We start from the raw sequence: 25,028 nt of genomic DNA on the forward strand, positions 1-25,028 counted from the left end.
CAGCTGAGGGGGGGTCTGCAAAGAACAGAAGGTCCTGCTTTTACTAGGAAGGGTGATCAGAAAATGCTGGGATGTACCCCAAACTCAAGCAGTTTTGTCTTTTTCAAGTTTGGATTTTTTTTTTTCCTTCATTTTTCCAAGTTTGGGCTTTTTTTTTTTTTCTTCTTCTCAAACATCATACCTGTGTTCTGAATGGAGACCCGGCGGGATCTGGTTCGGCCGCACATCTCTCTCTAATTTCCCGGGATGGAGTTTCTTTCCGACGGGGAAGACGAGAGGCACAAGGACTGGGCGCACGATCGACCGCGGATACGCGCGGGGGTAAACCGGGTCCTGGAGCCCCTGGGCCGCGTCTCCCCGCGCGGCCTCGGGCGGCGCGCGCGCGGTGGGGGGAGGGGGCGGGGGGGGGGGGCGGCGGCGCCCCCCCCCCCCCCCCCGACCCCGAGGGGACCTCGCGCGCCGGGCTTTCTCCTTCCGGCGCGCCGCCGCCACATCCCGGGCCGGGCGGGCCGCGGCGCGGAGGCCGCCGGTGGCGGCGCCGAGGCCTCCGGGCGGCGGGGCGGGCCTCCAGCGCTCCCGGGACGCCAGGACCCCGCGCGCTTCGCCCCCGGGCCCGCGAGGTCCGGGCAGAGCTTCGCCGCCAGCGGCGCGGAAGGGCTAGAGGACCCCGGCGAGCTCGGGCTCCGCAGTGGGTGAGCTCTGGGACTGGCGGGTGTGGGTTTCGTGGACCCCGGGGCCCCGGCCCCTACCCCATCCCGGGTGGATGAGAAAACGGGGCGAACCAGCGTTTCTTTGTGAGCACCATCCTTGTGTGTTTTGGTGACTTGAGCACCTCTCTAGTTGGTGGGATTAATGAGAAGAACCTCCATCACGTTAATTATGCAATAAGGCGGCGTCCTTGTTGCGGGGTGGTGTGACCGGTGAAATGATAGATACTTGGTGATCTGTAATTTACTTCTTTCATTTTTGGCTGAGAATTTGCATTTGTGATTCGGTGCAGAGAGGAAGAAAATGTTCCCCTTGGGTGCAAAGAACATGCAGAGAGAGAGAGAGGGCAGGGAAGAAGGAACATGCACACCCTTTCCTAAGTGCACTGTTAAGTATGTCTTTGGTGGGTGACAGGGGAAAGGATGGTCGGAAATGCTTGTTTCCTGCCAGATAGGCTGCAAAGTGCCCTCAGCCCTGATTTTGACAGTCGAGAGGCTGGTCAGAAGTTGGAGGTTCAAGTATAAATTTCTGCACTTCTGGCTGGGAAGATGAACCAGGTTTTCCAAAAGCTGTCGTTTTTGTTTTCCAAGTCTCTGAAGGCAGGAAAGGGCCGGGCAGTGAATAGAAAGCAGTGCAGCCAGGTTCTGTCTGGTTAGCTAAGGGGGAGGACTGTCATAAAGGGCTTTTTTGTCTGAAACACTCAGAGAGTCTGGTGCTTTGGGCCATGAAGAGTTGGGTATTGGTCAGTTTTAACTGCCAGGATGAGAAATGTCTCAGACATTCTTAAAATTAGGCAGCTCAGTTTCGGTCCCCTTGCTGATCTCCAGTATCTATTCGCTGTGAAATTTTCAGGGTCGGGGTGAAAAAGAAAAGATACAAGGAGAGAAAATAGTCTTCTCTCTTTTCTACCACTGTAATGATGAGTCCATCTTGGCTCAAAATTGGAATTTCAAGATGGAAAGAAAAATCTTTCCATCTTTGCTCTTGACCCCAAAGAAGAGAATCTCAAAGAAATACCTGAGAGAAAAATCCTTTCCTTGCCCAAGATGAAAACTGGAGGGTTTGCAAAATTGAACAAAGGAGAGAATGAATCAGGCAATCTCTCAGGCAGTTTGCAGGTATATTCAGATCAGTATTCAAATGCTTGAGGTTAGACAATAAAAAGGTGGGAGAGAGCCAGAATAGAAACGAGAGGGATGAATTCAGGACCTTCAAGACTGCAGAAATGAAGAGTCTTTTCTTCTGATACAGGTCTGGAAGAATCTGAATGTTGAGTACATAAAGCTTAATCTTTCCATTTGCATAACATGAAATTGCTTTTAGTTTTAACACTGAGCTCTTCAGAGTAAAAGGAAACACAGCTAGACTGTGCTACATGTATCCCAGGCAGTTTGGGCTATATTATGTGTTAAATGAGTTGTATGTTTATTTTGCTAGCCGACTCTATTAAATCTGTAATCTCTCTAATTCCACAAGTTCGGCTTGTTTCCAGTTATTCATTCATGATGTGTCATTTGGCTAGAATTTGCCAGGGTGTTACAGCCTAAAGAAATTCAAAATCCAGAGAACATCTTGCATTGGAAGATTTCATCATCCCATCATCCTGCACAGGAATTCTTTACCCAATGTCAAATATATTTGATTCTTTTTGCTACAAAACTTATTTTTCCTTTGAAGTTACAGGGAACAGTCTTTTAAACATTTATCTCTTTTGGCACTTTTAGAATATTTATTCATTTGCCAGGAATTCTAGGTATAACCCACCTCTGTAAGAGACCTGTTGTACAAAATGCACTTGAATAATCAAAGTGGTTAGTTAACCACTTATACTATTATAAGTGGTAAAAACCACTTATACTATCTCCCAAGTATAAACCAAGTTGTACTAAGTAGGTCAATCTTATCACTTCTAATGGTGCTTTTTTTTTTTTTTTTAATTTTCCTGTACAGTGACAGGAGGAACTAGGAATCTCAGGCAAAGCAAATTCTGCAAGCAAATGTGGATCCCAGGCCTCAGAAGGTATGTGAAGGAGAATGTGAGCTCACTAGTTATTTGAGATTCATGTCATTTACTGATCTCACTTGCTTTTAAGGAGATTTTATGAAATTTAAAGTTCTTAAATAGGAGTGTGTACACTTAGAAATGTTTTCTTAAATATAATAGTAGAAGCATCCTCCCAGGCTGGGGATTAGGTGTCTTTGGTTTGCTAAGAGCAGTGCCTGACATGTAGTTACCCCGGGAAGTTTATTATTGTTCATTATTGTTACTCATGAGAATCTTTTTTTTTTTTTTAAGATTTTATTTATTCATTTGAGAGAGAGAGCAGAAAGAGAGACAGAGAACATGAGTGGGGGGGGCAGTAGGAGAGGGACAAGGAGACTCCCCACTGAGCACGGATCCTGACCCAAGGCCCCTGAGATCACGACCTGAGCTGAAGGCAGAGGCTCAACCAACTGAGCCATCCAGGCACTTGCATGAGAATGTGTCTTAATCTCAGATACAACCTTCAGCTGGACAGAGTAAGGAGTGTGTTTCCATGCTGATAACTAAGGAGGATCAGTTATTCTAAGACAGTAAGTTGTAATGATTATGACCAAGTAGACGAAGTTCCTGAACTTAGATCGCAGAAACCCTATGAATTTAAAAATCACCACGAGTGTCATAGCACTTTACATATTTTATAAATTCACATGCAGTGTTCTATCACGTTGTAATCTAGTAATTTTATTGATTAGGTGGTAACATTTTAGTTCAAAATCCAAAGATACGGAAAGTTTGATTGTAGAATGTCTCTGGTTGCTCTAGCCCTTAACTACCGAGTTTCCCTTCTTGTTAATCCCCCACCCCAGGGCTACCAACTCCTTGTGCATTACCAGGCTTTTTTTGTGAAGTTTCCTTTAGTGCCTGGCTGTATTTTGAATGAATATTAAAAACTGAACACCAGACACGTGGTCCTTTCCCTGGGTTATGTATGTGTGGGGGTGGGGGATCCAGGAGTTTCCAGCTCAGTAAAGGACCCTTGACAGGATTCTTTATCTGGGCTACTCGGCATGAGGGTCACTGTCTCCTTGCTGCTTTTGGGACCCTGGGACACAGACCAAGCTGCTGCATGATTTCCCTCACTCTGTTCAGTCTCTTCTCAAGATTCCCCTTAACCGTGGCCCTTCTCACTTTGTGTAATCTTATATATTAACAGCTCTGTTTATTTCCCTGTCTGCTTCTATAGAAGTACCATGAGAGCAGGGCGTATATATGTTGCCATATCCCCAGGGCCTAGAACAACTCCTAGCTTAAAGTGGGCCCTTGGTCAATAATGCTGAATGAATGACAGACATTTGGAGAAAAGCTATTTAAACAGTTAAATGAGCTTATTTACCACAGAACTTTGCAGAACCTTTAATAAGTGAGTATGCATAGCAAAAGTAGAACAAGGCAGGTGGAAGTCAAGCTCTTCAGCAAAAACCCAAAAAGGTTTTGTTTTGTGCTTTTGGAGGACAGCTCAAACACAAGGAAAAGCCACTGCCAGAAATATTATTGGCAGCTGACCAATGTGGATTTACAAGCATCTTTTTGAAAATGTAGAGGAGAGAGAATTTGCACCAGAAGATGGTAACAATACCAAACCAAACCCATTGGTAGTCATTACAAACATGAAAATGTGTGCTGTCTTTCTTTTAGTTTAGAGGACAAAAAAAAAAAAAAAAAAAAAGATTTCTGGTAGGTTCAGCTATGTTTTTGCTTCCCTAACCCTGCTTTCCCCGTAAGAAGGGAAACCACCTTAACCATCATTTCTGACTTGTGGGTTTTCTAAGAGTCCAGCCCTCTGGCTTGGTTTCAGAACCTGACATCTCCAAGTGAAAAATCTCATTTAATGACTGGACATAGGAAAGCTCAGAAGACGGGTATGCTGTCTCCTGGGGGCCCCAGGGGCTCAGTTCAGGGCAGCACACCATGACCAACAGGGGGCCTGGGCACAGTCAGGTTTGCCACCATTAGCTGCAAGAGGCAACTTGGGAGTTGTCTTGGCTCCTTGAACAAAGGAGAGTTAATTACAGAAAATATCAAGCTTTTTAGAGGCCATTTGTCACTGGGCTGCAGAGAGAGCAGTGGCCCTTGGCAGAGCCATGTTGGAAGGACTGTTCATTTCAGGTCCCAGTCTCTGCACACAGAAATCATGAGCCTTGAGGGTGTCATCTTTGTATAGGAGGCAAACCCCATGGAGAACTGGTATATTCAGGCAAACAATGCAGTTAGTGGGGTGGGTTTAGAGGGGCTGGGCCTAAGGGAATTTGAAATGCCTTTCATTTTGTTCAAATAAATAGGGCAAATTATTATGATTTTTCCAAGGTCAGACCAAATCCTAATTCTACAGAATCTAGTTACCTATAGGTAGGAGGGCTAGAAAGAAGAGTAAGTAGGCATGGTGATGGAGGTCTTTGATTCTAATTAAACCTCTTTAACCTGTTTTATCATAGCATCAAAGGACGCTCCTTGACAGATATTCTTTTGCTACTAGTTTTCATTCTTATAAAGGAAGGAGGTGGAAGGAGAATGGTTCCTATGTCAGAAGGCCTAGAATCTGCATTTTAAAGGGCTGGGGGCTTGGACCAGCAGTTCTCAGCCCTGGCTGCTCATTAGAATCCTGTGCAGAGCTTATAAAACAAGCCCTGGATCCATCTCCAGCAATATGTGTTGTCTTGGGTTCAGTGTTCTTGGGGCCCAGCACATTGCTATATTTTTTTAAAGCTACGCAGGTGATTCTAATGTACACCCAGGGCTGGAACCACGGGCCTACACATAAAGTTAGCCACTGTTAGGTAGATACCTAGGTTCAGAGTACATGAATTTATAAAGCAGAAGCATGCTATGGCTAACTGGAACCCCTAGTCCTCAGGATTTGTGAAAACCCAACCTGTCAGATATTGTGGATCTTACAAGTTTACATGCTAATTTTTAGAGACCTTGATGGAGATGATGATGATGATGATGATTGTGGCAGCGGTGGTGGTGGTCGTCATCATCTAGGAGGTTAGGTCCAGGTGGTGATGTGGAACACTTAGCTGTGTTAGAACACTCCTGCTGCACTAATGGAAATGATGTTGAGGCTGGGGAATGGCCAAGTGGATAGTGCTTTACATTTTTGACTGTGCTGTTGGAAAAATACCTTCAAAATTTAAATCAGAATCATGACACTACTATCACTCTTCTCACAGAAAACTCTTCACTGGCTTTCTATTGCTCACAAGGTGAAACTAAACTCCATAAATGCTCTATAGGAATCAGTGTTTTCTGACCAGAGCTGCTTTGGCTCATCTCTGACGTTGACCTGGAAACTCCAGCCACTGGGGATTTCTTTGGTTACTCAAGGGCCCCTGACTTCTCCTGCCCAACACCCAGGCCTCCATTCCCTGCTGGTCCCCTGGTCTGGGTACCTCCTTACATAACTGCTGTCCCTGACCTCTCCACCCAGGTTCTGTCCTTTCTTCCCTCTCATAGAGCCATATGTCCGCCTCACACCACTTCTGGGATAGACTCTTTGATGCATGTGGGTTCTCTCTGTCAGACAGCAGGCTATGTAAGGACATAAACTGCATATGTGTTTGGTTTGGAACAGGGTCGTATCCCTGGCACCTGTTTTGTGTGGTGGATGAATAAAACTTTTCATGATGAATTTGGCAAATAATTATTTTTTTAATTGTGTCCTTAAAAGTATATGCAGATATACATCTACTTGTGTTTGTGTGTCATATGTTATGAACTGTAGCAATATTGGGCCTAAGGGGAGGGGTACTTGAGAGGGACCAGGCTTTATTCTTACTGGTTCTGGTTGGGGCACGTAGTATATGACTCCGTGAACAAGTCCTGGTTTATTTAAATTTTGGCCTCAGCAGCTTTTTTCTCTTAATTCTCTGTGTAATGTGTGAATTTTTTCACTATAGACCATGAGGGGGAAAAGGTAGGCACTTAAAAATAGTGCATCTCTCCACCCCAGGCTTTATTCGCCCAGCAGGAGCCTCCTAGAAAGCACCCAGGCCCTGGGTGAACATGCTTTCCCAGCTTCTGCAGCTGGCCCTGCCTTTCTCTCTGCAGGGAAGACCATCTTCCAAACCCCTGCTGCTGCTTCTGTCAGAGGACTTGAGTCTGACAAAGTGAAAAGCCTTTATGGAGGAGTAGGTCTGGGGTGCAAGGAGATTAGAGCCAGGTGGGGGGCAGAGAGGGGCTCCAACCTTCTTTTCTTAACACTTCCTTTCCTTTAAAAAAATCACTCAAGTAAGTACAGCAAAACTATTGAGCCAAGAATCTGTTTTTGTTACAGTAGTCTCTGCACTTTATGTTTTAAATGTTAGATTATTTTTAAAAGCTAAATAAAAACTAATGAAGACAGGGGTGCCTGGGTGGCTCAGTTGGTTAAGCAGCTGCCTTTGGCTCAGGTCATGATCCTGGGGATCAAGCCAGAAATCGGGCTCCCTGCTCAGTGGGGGTCTGCTTCTCCCTCAGCCTCTCACCCTGCTTATATTCTCCCTCTCTTTCCCTCTCTCTCAAATAAATAAAATCTTAAAAAAAAAAAACAACTAATGAAGACAGAGATGTGTTTACTAAATATTCAGATACATGTTGATTTTGTCACTTAACCACATTTTCTCCCAGCTAGGAAAGTATTTACCATCCTTTCCCACACTTTACCAAGTGGTAAGGAAACTGCAGTCGGTAGTGATCAGGTAGGAAAAATAAACAGCAGAAATAAAACACCAGGGGACATGTATATGAGTGGCATCTTTTATATTTTATTAGTTTCTACTATAAAATGGAAACACGTTTGTTGCAAATTTTTTTTAATATGTAAGTGTACAAAGCAAAAAATAACTGCTTTCATTGTCTCAAGATTTTATTCTGTGCATTATATGCATGTATGTGTTTGGATATGTATATAATCACATACATTCACAAATATAACTTTTACAGAGAGGCTCATACGTCCAATTTTGCAAGTTGCCCTTTTCGTTTATGGATATAAGTTGACATTTTGGATCTCTGTAATTGGCTTGCCCTTCAGCACATGGTTTTATTTAAAATTAAAAAAAAATTTTTTTTGGACTCCAGTGAGATTTCTTAACCACCCCTCCAGTCAGTATATTTTAGTTGTATATCTGTTCAAATGCATGTTAAGTGCTGTGATTTATAAAATGTAATTTTATTTCCAAGTAATGCTGAAGTCCTAGTAGCTTTTAATTGTTTTCTAGTCTCAGATAATAGGTATTAAATATGTAACTACTTTCATGTGGATACTGGAGAAATATTTTGAGGTTGTTGAAATTGGGGGCCTCATCCTTTAAAGAGTTTGGGAACTCTCAGATAGAAGGTTGGAAAAGGTGCCTTCAGAAGTACCTTTCAGCTCCCCTGAGTTTTCCTAATAAGTTTCTAGGTGGATATAGGCATTCAGCAAATAATGGTTGTTGTTTTAATGAGTTCCGGGCACTATTTTAGTCCTTGGTGTACGCGGGGGCATTTAACATTCTAGGGGGGTGGTGAGGGCACAGATGGTGAACAAGTGAAAACAGGCTGTGGTAGGTACAGTGCAGGATGTGAAACTAGGTAGGGTGATGGAGAGAGGCTTTGGGGGTTCCAACAGAGTGGGCGGTAGAGAGAGCTGCATCTTCCTGTGCTGCGCAGGGGTGGGCCCTGCTTACTTCCCATTTACAGAAGCCTGCTGGCCAGCACAGAGCGCTCCCTCCCTAGCTGCCTTTCACAGTGACCACTCTCAGGCAACAGGGCACAGAGTCATTTTCAGACTTCTGTCTAGTCTGGGCAATCCTACCCAAGACACTGGTCAGGGCCTGTGACTTTATAGTCCTCTTGTCAAGAGAACATTTTTTGGCAGGGGCTAGGGCTTATGCACATGATCCTTTCCACATCTGCTGCCCTTATCAGGGGCCCCAGATGTCTTGGGCTGTCTCTGCCCTGTCCGGGGGTGCTGTGACAGGGATGAAAGGGAGGTGGGGGCCCTTGCAGACCTCCCTTCTCCTGACTCAGTGCAGTGGCCAGGCACAGAGCAGGAAAGGGCACTCTAGATGTCCTAGTTTAGTAGGGGTTTACTTGAATTCACTTTCAAAGTTGAATGTGTTTGAAGTAAAATTCCCCATCGGAAAGAAGACATTTGCTTGATGGACTGTAAGTTGTAGAGGAGGTACTTGGGCAGGCTCTCTTTCATGGGGGCCTCACAACACACTGGTAGGTAGGTATACAGTGGTTTTATCCTTACAGATGTGAAAATTGGGCAGATTTTCTGGGAGAAGAGAATTAGACCCTCCTCACCCCCAACCCCAGGTCTGGGTGAAAGAGTAAAGCATTCCTGGCTTGAAATTAAAATCCAAGCCTTAGGAAGGCAGGCATGGCCTCAGCGTGATGCAGATCTTACATCTCAATGAGCCCAGATGTAGAAATCCTATCCCTGAGCCGCTTGGCTTCCTGAAGAGCAGTTGATATGACCCTTCATTTTCATGTAAGTCTGTTTATTCATGGTCTCCCTACTTTTATGTGGAGGTGAGCTCAGTGGGCACACTCAGATCCCTTCAGAGGACTAGCTCCCACTGGAAAGACTAGATTCTTAAGCCATAAATACCTCCCAGGTGCTGGCTTGATGCCCAGGGGGGTGCTCAAGGGCCGGATGTCTAGGTCTGAGCAGAGCAGGGCACCGTGAGCCAGCAATGCCAGGAGGCTCTCTTGCTCTGCAGAGTAAGTGGGTGTGAGGGAGGCAGCCCCAGGTGGCTCCCCTCATCTGTATTTGCTGGTCCACAGCACTTCTTGTAACAAAGCATGGGTTGCAAGCCCCAGGCCACTCAGCGCCCAGAGTGTTCCTCAGCCTCTAAGGCTTCCTGAAAACTGGTACAAGGGAACAATACCCCTGTGTTCTGGTTGCCTACCTCTTGCCTGGTACTTGCCTCCTTTCTCTTTTTTCCCATTCCAGTCCACACTGGCTCCTTTACCCCCTGCCCTTTTGTTAAGAAAAGGCCTGCATTTCGGGTTTCTCAATGGAGTGCTCCCACTGTGATCCATAGGGATAGACCCCTCTGAGTATCACTGTCTTATAGGGAAAGAACTGCAGTGCCCTATGCTGCTGGGCACAGTCTGTGCCTCACTTGTCTCTGGAAGAGAAAAATTAGGAACCTGAGTCCCCTGGAATGAGTCTGGCTTTCTTTTCCCCTCTTCTTGGGGCAAACTACACTGTCACATTAATTTCTCGCCACTACACTTAGAAGGCTGTTTTGCAGATCAAATTGGAAAGTCAGAGAGGGTCAGTTTCTGTTCCTAGTGGCACAGATACAGGTCATTTAATCCTCACAACCACCCTAGAAGGAGGAGGGCCTCGTCTCAGAGGTGGGAAATCAAGGCCTAGGGAGGTTAAGTGACTTCCTGAGTCACAGAACTGGTGAGTGGTGGGGCGCTCTAGGCGCTCTCCTTTGTGCCCTGCTGCCTCAGAGGAGCAGGACTGAGGGAGGAAGGGAGACTCAACTCAGGCAGGCTGGCCTCAGGCAGCTAGAAAGGGGTGGGCATGCCCCGTGTCGGGCACTACAGCCAGAGAGAATCTGGGACTCCCAGTAAAATTTGAAACTCAAGAGAGACAACAAGTCACTCTTTAAAGTGTAAGTATATCCCATAAATATTTGGGACATACTTCTACTAAGACATTATTCACAGTAGTCCCCCCTTATCTGCGATTTCACTCTCCATAGTTTCAGTTACCTGTGGTCAGCCACAGTCTGGAAGCAGATGATCCTCCTTCTGACGAATGGTCAGAAGGTCAGTAGTAGTAGCCTAATGCTACATCACTGTGCCCACGTCCTTCTTCTCACTGCCTCTCCTCTCATAAGCAGTTTACCACCTCACATCATCACAGGAAGAGAGTAAGTACAGCACAGTAAGATATTTAGAGAGAGTCCGCATTCATGTTACTTTCCTTATGGTATATTGATGTAATTATTCTGTTTTATTTTTGGGTATCATTGTTAAACTCTTACTGTGCCTCATTTATAAATTAAACTTTCCCATAGGCATGTATGTATAGGAAAAAAACAGAATATACAGGGTTCGGTACTATTCTGCAGTTTCAGGCATCCACTGGGGGTCTTGGAAAGTATCTCCACTGGATAAAGGGAAGCTACTGTATTTATCTGACATTCAAAGCTAACCAGTATCCTACATTTTTATGCAGTTAATCTGGCAACCCTGTTTGCAGACCCCAGGAAACACTCTGGGTCTAATGTGTGGCGCATAAGGGTGCCAGGGTGGTTCCCAAACCACCCAGTAAATGTACAGGCTGCATCTCAGGTGGTAAGCTCCCCACTACAGGATATATTCAAGTCTAGGTGGATAACCACTTGGTGGAGGGAATTCAGGTTTCAGATGCCTGGTTCCAGTGAGATTCTAGGAGGTAAATGTTGTTGAGACAAGGAGGAGAGTTGCTTGCCTGGGTCCCCACTGCGCTCTGTCCCATCTAGCATTCAGAAGCTTTCTGAAATCATATGTCATCAGCACCTCGTTGAGAGGACCAATTCTCCCTGCTGCCCAGGAGTGATGGTGGCCTCAGTTGGCTAGTGGAAACCAGCCCAGCCCAGCATGGTCTTTTTAAGTGGTTTGGTTTGACTTGGTTAAAGGTGAAATGAAACCCTTTTTTTTGTCTCTCTTGCCAAGAAATGACTGACTTCCCGGGTCTTTTTGTGTCTCCTGCAGCATGACCTGCTGAGGATTGGCGCACCGTGCCTCACTCCCGGGCAGTGACAGCATGAAAAACACCCACCCCCAGGGTTCTGCGCAGACTCTTGCAGGCAAGTGAATGGAGACAGAGATGCTCTGGTGTTGATTTTCACTGTTGTAGAGATTCTGGGTGTAGCTACATCTATCTTGTCAACATGTCAGGATTTTACACAAGGCCTGCTTATAATTGTCTCAGTATGGCTTCTGCCCTCTGCAAATTACCGCAGCAAAGGTCCGACCCTTGGCAGACTCCTGCCCTCCTGCTTCCAGGTGCTGGCTATTGCTGGGTACTAAGAGTATGCTTTGATGTCAGCTTGGGCCAGAAAGGAGTTCCAAGGCAAATCTGCAAAAGCAAAATCTTATCGTGTATTCCAAAAACAAACAGAAATGGCTCCTTTCCACTAGAGTATTTTAAATTTGCTTGAATTATCAGATCGATGGCTTCATATTATTAAGAATAAAATTTAAATACTCAGTCAAAATACCCCTGTATCAATAGAAAAATTATTTCAAATATTTGTACTGAAGCTGTTAACTAAAGTCACCTATTCTTTTTATTACTTTTTGTTTAATTGATTTATTTATAAGCACCAAGGTCATCTCACTTTTGTTTTCCAGGAAGAATTACTGAATGGCTGACATTTGACAACATGCACCACCAGTGGCTTCTGTTGGCCGCATGCTTTTGGGTGATTTTCATGTTCATGGTGGCTAGCAAATTTATCACATTGACCTTTAAAGACCCTGATGGTAGGTATGCTTCATCATGGAATGGATTTCAGCTAATCCAGACAATGCTGTGGTATTGTTCCTGGGTACAGGCACAGATGACCTTTGTCACAGAATCGAAAGAACATTAATGCCAGAAGTGACCTCGAAGGTCATGGTGTCCAAATCCTTCATGTTACAGAGGTGCAGAAGAGGAGGTGAAAAAGACAAAAGTGTCTTCCCTGCATCTCCCCTGGGGATGGGTGGAGCATGCTTTCTCTGTGGGCTTCTTTGGTGGCCTCTTCCCTGCAGTACCATTTGCCAGGTCATCTCCTGGGCCACAGGCTTGGGACTTTGCCCTGCTCGGTATCATCATGAGATGTTGCCATGATTGACCAGCATCCCCATGTTCTAGCTGGTGCTGCATGCTGGTAGTCACATGGTTGAAAGTCACCTTCGCTTCACGAAGAGGTGATTTAAATACTGTGTCTGGTAGTCTTTGAGGTAACTCCCCTTGACTTGATGATGTAGGTGGTCAGATGAAGACATCCAAAGAGCAAACCCAGGTTCAGAAGAACTTACTTTAGTTTATGCCCTTGACCTTTGCTTACCTAGGCATTAGTGGTTTTTTCCCTACAAAATGGACATGCTCTGACAGCCCCAAGACTGACCTGAGTACAGTGAGGCTCTCTGATCTATGCGGTTGCAGGTGTACCTAAGGAGATGCACCTGCCACCCCAAGGCGACTCCTTCCACGGCAGAATGAGGCAAGGCAAACAGGAGATGTTGAAAAGACTCATGAGCAGCTTCAGGCTGGCCTGACCACCTCTGCCTAGTAGGGAGGATGCTTGCGGACGTGGGTGTGCACAGCATCTTCACTCCGTACAATCTTCACACATCCTCCTGTAGGCGGTGGCCCTTAGGAAGGGGGGATCAGGAGAATATCCATCCATTCCAGCCATTTTCCCTGCTTTCTCCCAGCAGCTGCACGAACGGTGCCCTCTGAGTGGCCCTCAGGCTCTGGGCTCCACTCCAGCCCAGAGAACTCCCTTCTGTGCCGAGGCTGCCCAGCGCCCCACCCGTCCTGCTCCCATTCATTCTCTTTCTCTCTCCCTCTCTCACGCTGTTTGTAGGGGAACAACAGGGCTGGAAGGCAGATGTGTAGGCCAAAGATGGAGGCCCTAAAATTAATCACAAGAGGTGGTTCTCACCTCTAGGGTTTACACTCAGTAACTCAGCCTCTTTATGCTCAGGCCTGATAGGCCTGACCGGTATACCCCCCCACCTTCCAGGAGCTCTTGGGAGAACCTGAAAGGTTTTCACAGACTTGGAATGGGTGTGTCAACTGCAGGTATAGGGGTTGGTCAGGAGCATCGCAGAGCATTGTGGGTAATCACAGATAATGATGGCTCCCACTAGGGACCTGGGCCTTTGTTAGAACAGCAGGCACCAGATCTGCGGGGGTCATTGGACTCAGAGACCATGATCTTAGCTTGACCATTTAGATGTTTCTCCAGCTGCTTCAGTCCAGTTCCACTTACCTCTGATGGAGATCCCTCATTAAGAGTTAGAGCAGTGGTTCTCATCCCCAGGGCACTTTAGAACTATCTGCAGGACTTCGTAAAGCTTTCTGTCCTGGCTCAACCAGAGACCAAATGAGTTAGAATCTCTAGGAGTGCAGCTCTAGAGAACCGCAAATATAGAAAAAGCTGCAGCTGCTGGGACTATGAATTTGTTGTTACCCCAAGTCCACACGTTTTACTCATGATTCCCTTAAATGTCACTTCCTGGTAAGGAAGGCATTTCAGAGGCAAGTCATGAGGTCATATTGTTTATGGTTTACTTTGTTTTAAAAACTAGGAGTATAGGTATTGTATTTTATGAGACTTCCACCAAAAATAACTAAGTGAGATGTGTGCCTTTGGATTACAATGTTTTCTGGCAGAACTGCCTCTGAAGAGCATGTCATTCCTCAGTGGTATCTGAGAAGTGACATGTCATTCTGCTAGGATGTGGCAAGTTTTATGCTGACCACTTTCAGGAAAGTGTAGAAGCTCTAGAGGGTTTTGTGACGTGTGGAGCAAACAGTTAAAGGAGTAGAAGGTGAAACCTACAGGGAAGGATGAAAAGCTTCAGGATTTTAAAGCTGGAGGAAAGATCTGTGGTCATCTTGGGTGCTGCTCACCAAGTAGTTCTTGCACCCTTGGATGTTCAGTGTGGACCTGGAGTTAGTGAATGGGAGCACAGTGATGCAGACAGCTTCTGGTGGGAACCCTTGAGCCAGTGCACTCTTGCCCCACTGCCCCTCCCACCTCCAGGAAGCAGGGCGGCTACCAGTGAGGACAGTGTCAGCCCCATACTGTGCAGGAAACTTAAGAGTGAGAACCCTTTGTTGTCAGGCCCAAAACATTACCCAGCCTTTCTTGAGCACACAAAACTTATCAAATTGTCCCTGAGTTCCTGGTGGGGATCATGAAGATGGATGTTCACTGGCTGAGTTATGAATGAAGGAAATGAGCTTGCATGCAGGGTGTGTTGCCAGTCTGGGTGACCGAGCAGGGATGGAGCACCCATGAGAAGTGAAACACACAGTCTCTGAGGAGGTCGTCTGAGAGGGCATCTCCTGCCCCTCTAGGGCTGTGGTTTCAGGGGTACAGCCACTTAGCCTTAGGGGGCCCCCTTTGTCCAGGGAGGCATTTAAGCCCCCTGGTGGATCTGGGAGTTATACAGGAAACTGAAAGATGTTTGTAAACATGTGTCTGGAAGATATTTTTCTCAGGTGCTGGGATTTATTTCGCTCATGTTCACCATGTTTTGGTTTTGGACTCAAAAGCCCAATGTGAAGTGTCATCACAAAGAAGAGACTGACAACACAGCAGTCTTCCTAAATAGTGAAGTTCCATTTCCTGTAAAGCAGATGGCAGATCTTGGTCTCAGCTTCAGGGAGCCGATTGTAACTCCGGTGTCTGTGGGGCTGCTTCTTGCCTCTCTGACCTCTGGGAAGCAGGGCTCTCTTCCAGTCTGTCGCTGTGCATGTGTGTTTTCTTCTCACCTACCTGTTCCTCATGATTTTCCTGCTACTTAAACTGATAGGAAGAGATTTGTTTTGAAATGCTGTTTAAAGCCTTGCTTACCTTTTTTAATTTTTTATTTTTACGTAATGTTATGGTCTATCTTCAGCTCAGCAGTGAAGCCACAGAATTATTTGTAGCAACGACTCACCCTTGCTTAACAAACCTCAGTGTCATGTGGAACCAAGTTTCGGGTGTTATAACTAGACTGTATCACAGGGAAATAAAGCCCATTCAGTGATGGGAATTTGATGGCATGGTATAGTGAGACTAGAAATTAAAAACGACATCCAGTTGTGAATCTGGTATGTATGTGTAGACACTGATTTTTCTTCTCAGCGCAGTTCAACTTCCTCATCCAATCTTTTGCCTCCACCCAGCCCCTCACTTTGGCTGTAAGCTACTTAAGGGCAGAACCCATGCCTTGAATGTCTTTGCCTGACTTCTGCCAAGCATGTGATGGGGAGGTGACTGACACTGGGGGACTGATGCAGGCTAGATAGGGAGATTCGCAGATGTGTTCACTTCTAGAGGAACAAGGTGGTGCATCACTTGGCAAATGTAAAGACATTTTATAGAACATTGTAAATATAACGATGAGTGTAACAAAGTGATCTGAAACGTTGAGGACACCTGGCCATAACAACAGGCTGAGAATCCTTGATCCTGGAGCTGGAGGCTTGCTCCTAAGGGGTCAGGGCGGGGAAAGAGACTGCTCTTCGATCATAGCAGGGGTAACAGAATCAGCTGAAAAGAAATGGTTGTCAGCAGAGCAACAGAAACAAAACCAAATGTAAACCGTGTTACCACTTTTACTTGAAGCTACTTGAATGAGGACCCAGGGGAGGGGGGAAGCAAAGGTCAAGAAGTTCAAAATCATAAACAGTAAAAATTGGTGGGTGACTGGCTGGTGTGTGTCGTGTTGGAAGATGAGATGTTCCACAGGTTCCAAAGCCTGTTCTCTGTGCTCCCGAGTACTGGAAACAGGTTGGTTCAGAAACTCATTGATAAGTCAGCTGTTCAGAATTCAAGATACATTGTCCCATCTAAAATGTTATTAAGGAAGGTTAGGATTCTGCAAAACCCATTCAGGCCTGGGGCAGAGCTAAGCATTGCAGTGCTCGTCTTAGAAGACACTGTCAGAACACGAAGTGACCAGGCAAGCTTAGAATGTGAATTTTCTCATTAGCATGTGAGTGCTCAAAGATGACAAGGTTGCAGGGGAGGAGAATGGATAGAGGGTGGTCTCTTGGAGTCCTCAGAGTGCATTTAGGAGCTCTAGGGCCTGAGGGTACTGATGCTTTTTCTATTTCATACCGCAGATAGGGCTCTCTGACCTTGTCGCAGCTCCCGCATCCAGCTTTGGCTGGGATGGTGTTTTGAATCAGACATAGAATAGACCAGAGATTTTAGTGGCATTGCTAAAGGTGTGTGGCAAGTGTTTATATTGGAGTCCGATAACCCAAAGGTATTTAATGAGCAGGGAGATGGGATTATTATTGTTGTCGGATACTTGGAAGATGTCTTTTCCCTCCCTTAGCAGGGAGGACACCAGGCCATGGTGTGTACTTACAGCATGCAGCTGGGGCCTCGGGGAGGTGTAGCCGCCCAACCTGTGCAGGTGGAGGACTGCAGGCCAGTGTGTGTTCATGACCAAGAGGAGGAGGTTTTGATTGTTTTTTAAATGAAATAAATGTGCCTTTGTTCATGCTCTGTTACGCTGATTTTTTATGCTTTCTTTTACTACCTACTTTTTCTAATTATGTTTTTAGACATTGCAGAATTTTCAAAGTAAATGTTCCTTTGGTTGTAGAGATCTGAAAATTATCTTCAAATTCTACCCAAGTGTTTCTCCCAAAGCAATTTTTTGTAAATTATTACTCTGGACTAGAATTTTATAAGATTGGTCTGATCTCATCTCACTTTGCATGAATTTTTAAACTAATGTGTAAATACTAACTTGACTGCTAACTTGGGTTTCTGGGTTTTTTTTTTTTAAGATTTTTATGAGAGAGAGAGAGAGAGAAAAAGAAGAGTGGGGGAGGGGCAGAGGAAGAGACTCTCAAGCACAGAGCCCATCTCACAACTCAGATCATGACCTGAGCCAGAACCAAGAGTCGGACATTTAACCGACTAAGCCATCAAGGAGCCCATAACTTGGTTTTTTAAAATTACACCTTTAATTTTGAGATTACTGTAGAGTCATATGCAGTTGTGAGAATGCAGAATCCTATGTACCCTTTACTTACTTTACCCCAGCAGTAACATGTTCCAGAACTGTAGTGCAGAGTTGGAATCACAGTATTGACATTGATATAGTCAAATGTAGAATATCTCCATCGCCACAAGGAGCCCTGGGTTGCCTTTTTTTTTTTTTTTTTTTTTAAGATTTATTTATTTATTTATTTGAGAGCAAGAGAGCATGAGGAGGGAGGCAGAGAGAGGCAGGAACAGACTCCCTCTGAGCAGTGAGCCCCATGCGGGGCCTGATCCCAGGACCATGGGACCATGACCCAAGCCAACCACAGACACCCAGCAAAATGAGCCACCCAGGTGCCCTGTAGCCATATCTACCTCCCTCTCCCTGTTTCCATCCCCTAGCTCCTACCCACCTTGGAAACAACTAGTCTAGTCTCTCCCTAATATATTTTTTAAGAATGTTATATACAGGGGCACCTGGGTGGCTCAGTGGGTTAAAGCCTCTGCCTTCGGCTTGGGTCGTGATCTTGGGGTCCTGGGATCGAGCCCCGCATAGGGCTCTCTGCTCAGCAGGGAGCCTGTTTCCCTCTCTCTCTCTCTGCCTGCCCCTCTGCCTACTTGTGATTTCTGTCTGTCAAATAAATAAATAAAATCTTAAAAAAAAAAAGAATGTTATATACAGTATATGACCTTTTCGCGTTGGCTCTGTTTATTCAACATAATTTCCTGAAGATTCATCCAGCTATTACTGTGTGTCTAGATACTTTGTCCCTTTTTATTGCTGAGTAGTAGTTCATCATATGGATGTCCCACTGTTGTTTATCCATTCACCTGTTGAAGGACATTTGGGGTTTTTTTCCAGTTTGGGGCTATTACAAATGAAGTTGCTGTACATATTTGTGCATAGGTTTTTATGTGGATATAAGTTTTCATTTTTCTGGGATAGGTGCCCAGGAATGCAATTACTAAGTCATAGGGCAGTTAAAGGCTTAGGGGGTTTTTTTGGGTTTTTTTTTGTTTTGTTTTTTAAGATTTTACTTATTTATTTGACAGAGAGAGACACAATGAGAGAGGGAACACAAGCAGGGGGAGTGGGAGAGGAAGAAGCAGGCTTCCCATGGAGCAGGGAGCCTGATGTGGGGCTCGATCCCAGGACCCTGGGATTACTACCCTAGCCAAAGGCAGACTCTTAAGGACTGAGCCACCCAGGCACCCCTAAATGCTTAGTTTTTAAAGAAACTACCAAACTTTTCTAGAGCGCCTATTCCATTTTACATTTCCACCAGCCATGTAAGTTCTTCAGTTTCTCTGAATCTTCATTAGCATTTGGAGTTTTTGCTATGTTTTATTTCAGCCATTTTGATAGGTGTGTAGTAGTATCTCATTGTGGTTTTCATTTGTATTTGCCTGATGACTAATGACATTGAATATCTCTTCATGTTTTATTTGTCATCTGTAGATCCTCTTTGGTAAAATGTCAGTCCATGTCTTACCCATTTTCTTGTTTTTATTTTTTTTATTATTTTTTTAAAAGATTTTATTTATTTATTTGACAGAGAGAGAGAGATCACAAGTAGGCAGAGAGGCAGACAGAGAGAGAGGGGGAAGCAGGCTCCCTGCTGAGCAGAGAGCCCGTTGTGGGGCTCAATCCCAGGACCTTGGGATCATGACCCGAGCTGAAGGCAGAGGCTTTAACCCACTGAGCCATCCAAGTGCCCCTTTATTTATTTTTTTTATTATGTTAGTCACCATACAGTACCTCACTAGTTTTTGATGTAGTGTTCCATGATTCATTGTTTGCTTATAATACCCATTGCTCCATGCAATAGGTACCCTCCTTTGTACCCATCACCAGGCTAACCCATCCCCCCAACCCCCTCCTCTCTAAAACCCTCAGTTTGTTTCCTGGAGTCCGTGGTCTCTCATGATTCGTCTCCCCCTCTGATTCCCCCCCCCTTTATTTTTCCTTTCCTTCTCTTAATGTTCTCCATGCTATTCTTTATCTTCCACAAATAAGTGAAACCATAAGATAATTGACTTTCTCTATTTGACTTATTTCACTTAACATAATCTCCTCCAGTTCCATCCATGTTGATGCAAAAGTTGGATATTCATCCTTTCTGATGACTGAGTAGTAGTCCATTGTATATATGGACCACATCTTCTTTATCCATTCATCTGTTGAAGGGCATCTTGTCTCTTTCCACAGTTTAGTGATTGTAGCCATTGCTGCTGTGAACATTGGAGTGCATATGGCCCTTCTTTTCACTACATCTGTATCTTTGGGGTAAATACCCAGTAGTGCAATTGCTGGGTCATGGAATAGCTCTATTTTTAACTTTTTGAGGAACCTCCACGCTGTTTTCCAAAGTGGCTGCACCAACTTGGATTCCAACCAACAGTGTGAGAGGGTCTAATTAGATTGTTTGTTTTCAGTAGAGTTTGAGAATTCTTTATATATTCTAGGTATGAGACCTTTGTCAGATACTCGATTTGCAAATATTTTCCCCCAGCATGTAGCTTGTCTTTCCGTCCTCTTCATAGGGTCTTTTGCAGAGTTTAAGTTTTAGATTTTGACGAGAGCCCAGAAAAGGTGGTAATCTTTTCCAGAGATTTTCTATGTTTTAAAAAAGTTTTATTACATTGAAGTGATGATCCATTTTGAGTTTGTTCTTAAATAAAGTGTGAGGTCAAGTAAAGGTTCTTTTTTTTCTATAGATGTCTAGTTGCTGGAGCACCATTTGTTGAAAGGACTCTCCTCCACTGAACTGATTTGGCACCTTTGTCAAATGTCTGTTGGGCATATTTGTGTGGGCCTATTTCTGGGGCCTTTGTTCTGTCCTGCTGATCTGTGTGTCTGTTCCTCCATGAGAAGACGCTTTAACCTCTCTGTCTCTTAGCATACAGCACCAAACAGGAGTTCCTGTTCCTGACAGCTGTGCCAGATGCGGGGAAGTTGCCCGGAGAGAAGCACTTTCCTGAGGAACTGAAGGTGGGCACAGCAAGGCAGAGGGCACTGTCCTCTGTGACGTGGTCAGCGTTGGGGGAGGCATAGGGTTGCTGCTTCCTAAGTGAGCTGTGGTGACCCCTTCTCACCCTCTGTGGCCCCAGTGGGTACTCCCATCACATGGAACTAGCCTCCCCTCTATGCTCACATCAGCTGGTGTCCTTTGACTGTCACATTCTGCTGCTGTGGAGTTGTGCCTTGTGTCACTTCGGCACATTTCCGCTCATCTTTTTAACTTCTCTTAGGAGGTGGTATGGTCACATCTATTTTTATGTTCCTCACAGCGCTTTGTACGTCATGGATCCTCTGTAAATGTTGATTGTGTTGAATCCCTAACCAGCGGAGGAGCCTTGCGGGGGAATGGAGGATGTTGGGCTAGGTCAGGAGAAAACCAAGAGAGTGGGGAAAGGTCTGTGACCCACAATCATGGACTTTTCAAATTAGAAGGGTTCTTGGACAGAAGAGCAGCTAATCTCACCTCTGGATGTCATGGATGAGAGAACAGGGTTTGGGGAAAAGGCTAATGATTCCAAATTGTGTGGGACTTAGTGGCAGGGCCCAAGGCTGCTGACTTTTACCCAGGGCTCACCTTCCTTGGTATTCTGACTCTTTCTCCTCAGTCTCCTTTTTCACAAAAATTCCTAATTGTTCCCCAGCCGAGACGGGGGGCACACTCTTGAGATTCCCCTCTCGCTCACTACCCCCCATTCTGGGTCTGGAAAGTTTGGGTTGCAGGTATGTCTAAAGGAATGAAATGGGTAGATCGAGCTATAAGACATTTACCAGCCCAGCATTAAGCCACAGAGAAAGAGACAGTTCCCGTCCTTGATTTGCAGGGTAAGGACAACAGATTAGAACCCAACAAAGTCTAGTGAGTGTACATGTGGTCAGAGTGACATGCTGTTGGAGTTTATAGGTTGCAAGTCACTGATTGATGGGTTAAGTCTGCAGAATTCCGTGAAGCAGGCTTGGAATGTTGCTTTTAGGTTGAGGCTTTCCAGGACAAGGAAAGAGAGTGGATAAACCCCAGAGACAGGAAACCAGAAAAACCTGTAGGAAGTAGGAGGGTGGCCTTAATAGAAGGAGGTAAGGAAATAAATGTTTAGTTACTGGGATCAGTAGTGACAAGGAGGTGGGGCAAGAGTTTCACAAGAGGAATGAGGTGCTCTGAGACCAGGGTGCTGCTAGGCTGCTGAGGCTCATGAAGAACAAAAGTGACCATCCTGGGAGGTCACTCTTGAGGGACGGAGGAGCACTCTTCCTGCAAAGACTGTGGGCCTGCGGAAGTAATCGTGGTTGGAAATACTGCACCAGAACATGCCTTGCAGTCCACAGAAGACTTCACTGGGTTTTAATCTTACTGGTCCTCAAAAACAGCCCTCTGAGCTGTAAGTATTTTTTTTTAAGATTTTATTTATTTATTTGAGAGAGAGATAGCGAGAGAGAGAGAGAGAGTAAGTACGAGTAGGGAGGTGAGGGTAAAGCAGGCTCCCAGCTGAGCAAGGAGCCCATGTGGGGCTCGATTCCAGGACCGTGGGATCATGACCTGGGCAGAAGGCAGACGCTTAACTAACTGAGCCACCCAGTCACCCCTGTGCTGTAAGTATTTTACTCTCATTTTGCATTTGGAAAGTGTGAGGCTCAAGGAACAGAGCCAGTATGTCAGGGACAGCAAGTAGTGGGCTGGGACTTTCAACTAAATGTCCTCTGTCCCCTATTCTTGCTTCCCTGTCCCCTTGATGCTCACGAAACTCAGATGCAAGGTAAAGAGAGTAGGAAACAGCGGTCAGACATGATTCTCTGAAACCGGGGGTCATTAGATGTTTAAACTCAGCATCTGTCTTTCCAAAAGAAAGGAGACTTATAAATGTAATTAGGTTGTGTTGCTTGCCTTTAAAGGTCTATTTTGTGCAGCTGTCGAATCAATGTGTTTGTATACCTGAAACTAATATAATGCATTTCACTTAGTATATTTGCAAAGGAAGAAAACAAAACCATGCCAGTCTATAAGCCCAGCTGAATGAGAAATGGTTTTTCTTTATATACAATGCTTAAGCTTGAAGAACAGTTTTGAAAATGAGGGAGATTTTTCTGCAGTTTCTCAAGAGTTCTTGTTTGGAGTTGCCCTGAGATGCACAGCTCCTGAGTGTCATTCGCAATCCAGGTTAGAGCTGAGGTTTGAAGCAATTGGAATGGAGTGAGGAGAGGAGAGAAGGGAGCAAGAGTTGGGGTGAAGGAGGGAATGAGGTTAAATTAGACTCCATTTATGAAAGCAGGAAGGCAGGGGCCAGTGTGGCAGGCTTGTGCTCGTGCGCCCTGGGGAGGAAGGGAGGTCCCCGTGAAGGATCAGAGCCGGGCAAGTCTGCGGGTGCCCACCCTCACTTCCAGAATGTGTTGACCTAAGGAAGACATTTCCCTTCACCAGGGTAACCCAAGAAATTGTCATACATGTGAGAAACTATGTCAGGGAGTTTGGTTATGGCAGATCCATGAGGGAAGACCAGGGAGCTGGGGTGGAGGGGTGGAAACCTCTGTTATCCCAGCCATGCTCTTCTCCCCATTTTGTAACTGACCCAGTCCCTGGGGGAGGACTAGTTTTACAACTGCCCCATAAATGGATTGCCTAAATACACTAGTGCATTTTTTTTTTAAAACCCTAGTGCATTTTAACAGACAAAAGGGCATTTAGGTCCATTTAGTAAAGTTAAGTTAGGGGACCGTCTGGTTTGAATTCTTGGGAAGAAATTCTGTGTAACTTAAAGGGAATGAATAGACAGTAAACAGCAGCAGAAACATTTCAAGGAAAAGGGCTGAGGGAAAGGGCCATGACTGAGGTGGCCAAAGGAGTGGACTTGGAGGAACAGACTCTTATTCAGAACTACCTTTTGGGATGCTTCTTGGAAAGCCAGAAGATCTCTGTGGGCAGACATTCCACCGTAATGTGAACGGGGAGGGGTTAGTAAGTCGCTGAGGACACAGTGGCACTGAACTGCTGGCATGTCTCCCGCTGACCACTCTGTCTTCCTCACCTCCTACCCCCACTTCTGCATGTACACACACATATGTGGACAGTGCCACATGTTCTTCCTCAGCTGAGGCTTTCCCAGTGTCTCCACAGAACACTTGCAACTACATCCAAGCACAGAGTAAAGACTCGATAAATATTTGTCGAACAGTTCATTCTGCCGAGTGACAGAGCAGTAGAGTTTTGAGTCAAGTGTTAACAAAAGCCCTTTTCTGTTATAGATACTGTGTTGGGTTCTAAAGCAGTCCCAAAGTGTATCTGGCATGATTTGGAACTTGAACTTTTTCGTCTTTTTTGTTTTTTTAAGTCAACTTTCTCATAAGAAGGAAAGTCAAACCCATTTTGCGTTTCCTTTCCTTGCCAACCATACTGACTCATCTTTGATTTATGGGGCACTTCAGGAAGTGGCTAGAAATAGTGGCTGTCTTTCTGTAGAAAAGGGGAGGAAGGAAAGATGAGAAGGGGCCCATGGCTATTAAGAAAGGGACAGGTAAGCCCTGGAAGGAAATTCAGAGGGTGTTCTGGCAGAGTTGTGGCTTTTAGTTGCTGCAGATCATGCTGAAGGAAGAGAGACATAAATGTGTTTGCAGAGCCACCTTTGGATACAAAAAGTACCCAAATGTGGTAGAAATCACTCACAGAGGACTTGAAACAGTTTAATAGAACTTTGTAGAAGTCTTTATAGGTGCTCCCCCACCAGCCAATATTTTTAAACCAAGGTTTTTTTTTATGAAGAAGGAAGATATACTCATGTATTTTAAAGAAATATCCTGCATTATAAGGAAAAAACAGCAACTATGGCCCATTGCAATCCATAGCTCTCTTCAACCACCGTCAGAACTTTTTTATGTCTCCTTTTTTAAAGACATTCATTGAGGTATAACAAATATATGGTATAACAAATATATGGTATAAGACTCCCATCTCCTGAGTAAGCACACAATTATACCTCTTAAACTATTTGTAATCAGAGGGGACGGGTTATACTTAGTAGTAGTGTCCGTCGTATGTAAGCATAGCCAATGTGAGCAAATGCTGGGGCACATTGGTCCTGGTTTCTGCTCTAAAGAGTCCTCCGGGGGCGCCTGGGTGGCTCAGTGGGTTAAGCCGCTGCCTTCGGCTCGGGTCATGATCTCAGGGTCCTGGGATCGAACCCCGCATTGGGCTCTCTGCTCAGCAGGGAGCCTGCTTCCTCCTCTCTCTCTGCCTGCCTCTCTGCCTGCTTGTGATCTCTCTCTGTCAAATAAATAAATAAAATCTTAAAAAAAAAAAATAAAAATAAAGAGTCCTCCTACCAGGTGGGAAAATCTGTGTGAGCTGCAGGACACTCTGACCCAGAAGCCCCCGCCTACCTCCTAACCTCAGATGACTTCCACACACTGTCACATGTGAGCTCCACTCCTGCCTAAGCGTCCTGAGGAAAAAGGACATTTTCTGAGCCGAGGATGCAGGTAGACAGAGCTCCCTGCCTTCCAGGCAAATCCGCAGAGAAGCCCACACTGACTTATCCTGGTAAAATGTGTAATGTGCTGAAACATTATGGAGAAAATCTGACCA

At 45.3% G+C, this 25,028-nt stretch overlaps 1 protein-coding gene across 2 annotated transcripts in view; it reads left to right on the top strand.

Annotated features, from left to right (window-relative positions):
* The first annotated feature begins 492 nt into the window (after nucleotides 1-492).
* Nucleotides 493-25,028, top strand: part of LOC111155860 (carbohydrate sulfotransferase 10) — a 33,505-nt gene continuing 8,969 nt past the window's right edge. Inside the window, exons 1-5 of one of the 2 annotated variants that reach the window (XM_022516281.1) lie at nucleotides 493-692; nucleotides 2,659-2,744; nucleotides 11,438-11,532; nucleotides 12,080-12,211; nucleotides 20,340-20,431. In XM_022516281.1, the coding sequence (XP_022371989.1) occupies nucleotides 11,490-11,532; nucleotides 12,080-12,211; nucleotides 20,340-20,431 (267 nt within the window). In that variant the 5' untranslated portion in view covers nucleotides 493-692; nucleotides 2,659-2,744; nucleotides 11,438-11,489. The remainder of the gene's footprint in view (nucleotides 693-2,658; nucleotides 2,745-11,437; nucleotides 11,533-12,079; nucleotides 12,212-20,339; nucleotides 20,432-25,028) is intronic. The other variant, XM_022516280.1, reaches the window with a different exon arrangement.

Source organism: Enhydra lutris, unplaced genomic scaffold, assembly GCF_002288905.1.
Source record: "Enhydra lutris kenyoni isolate GAN:26980312 unplaced genomic scaffold, ASM228890v2 scaffoldscaffold44, whole genome shotgun sequence".
Classification (NCBI taxonomy): Eukaryota; Metazoa; Chordata; class Mammalia; order Carnivora; family Mustelidae; genus Enhydra; species Enhydra lutris.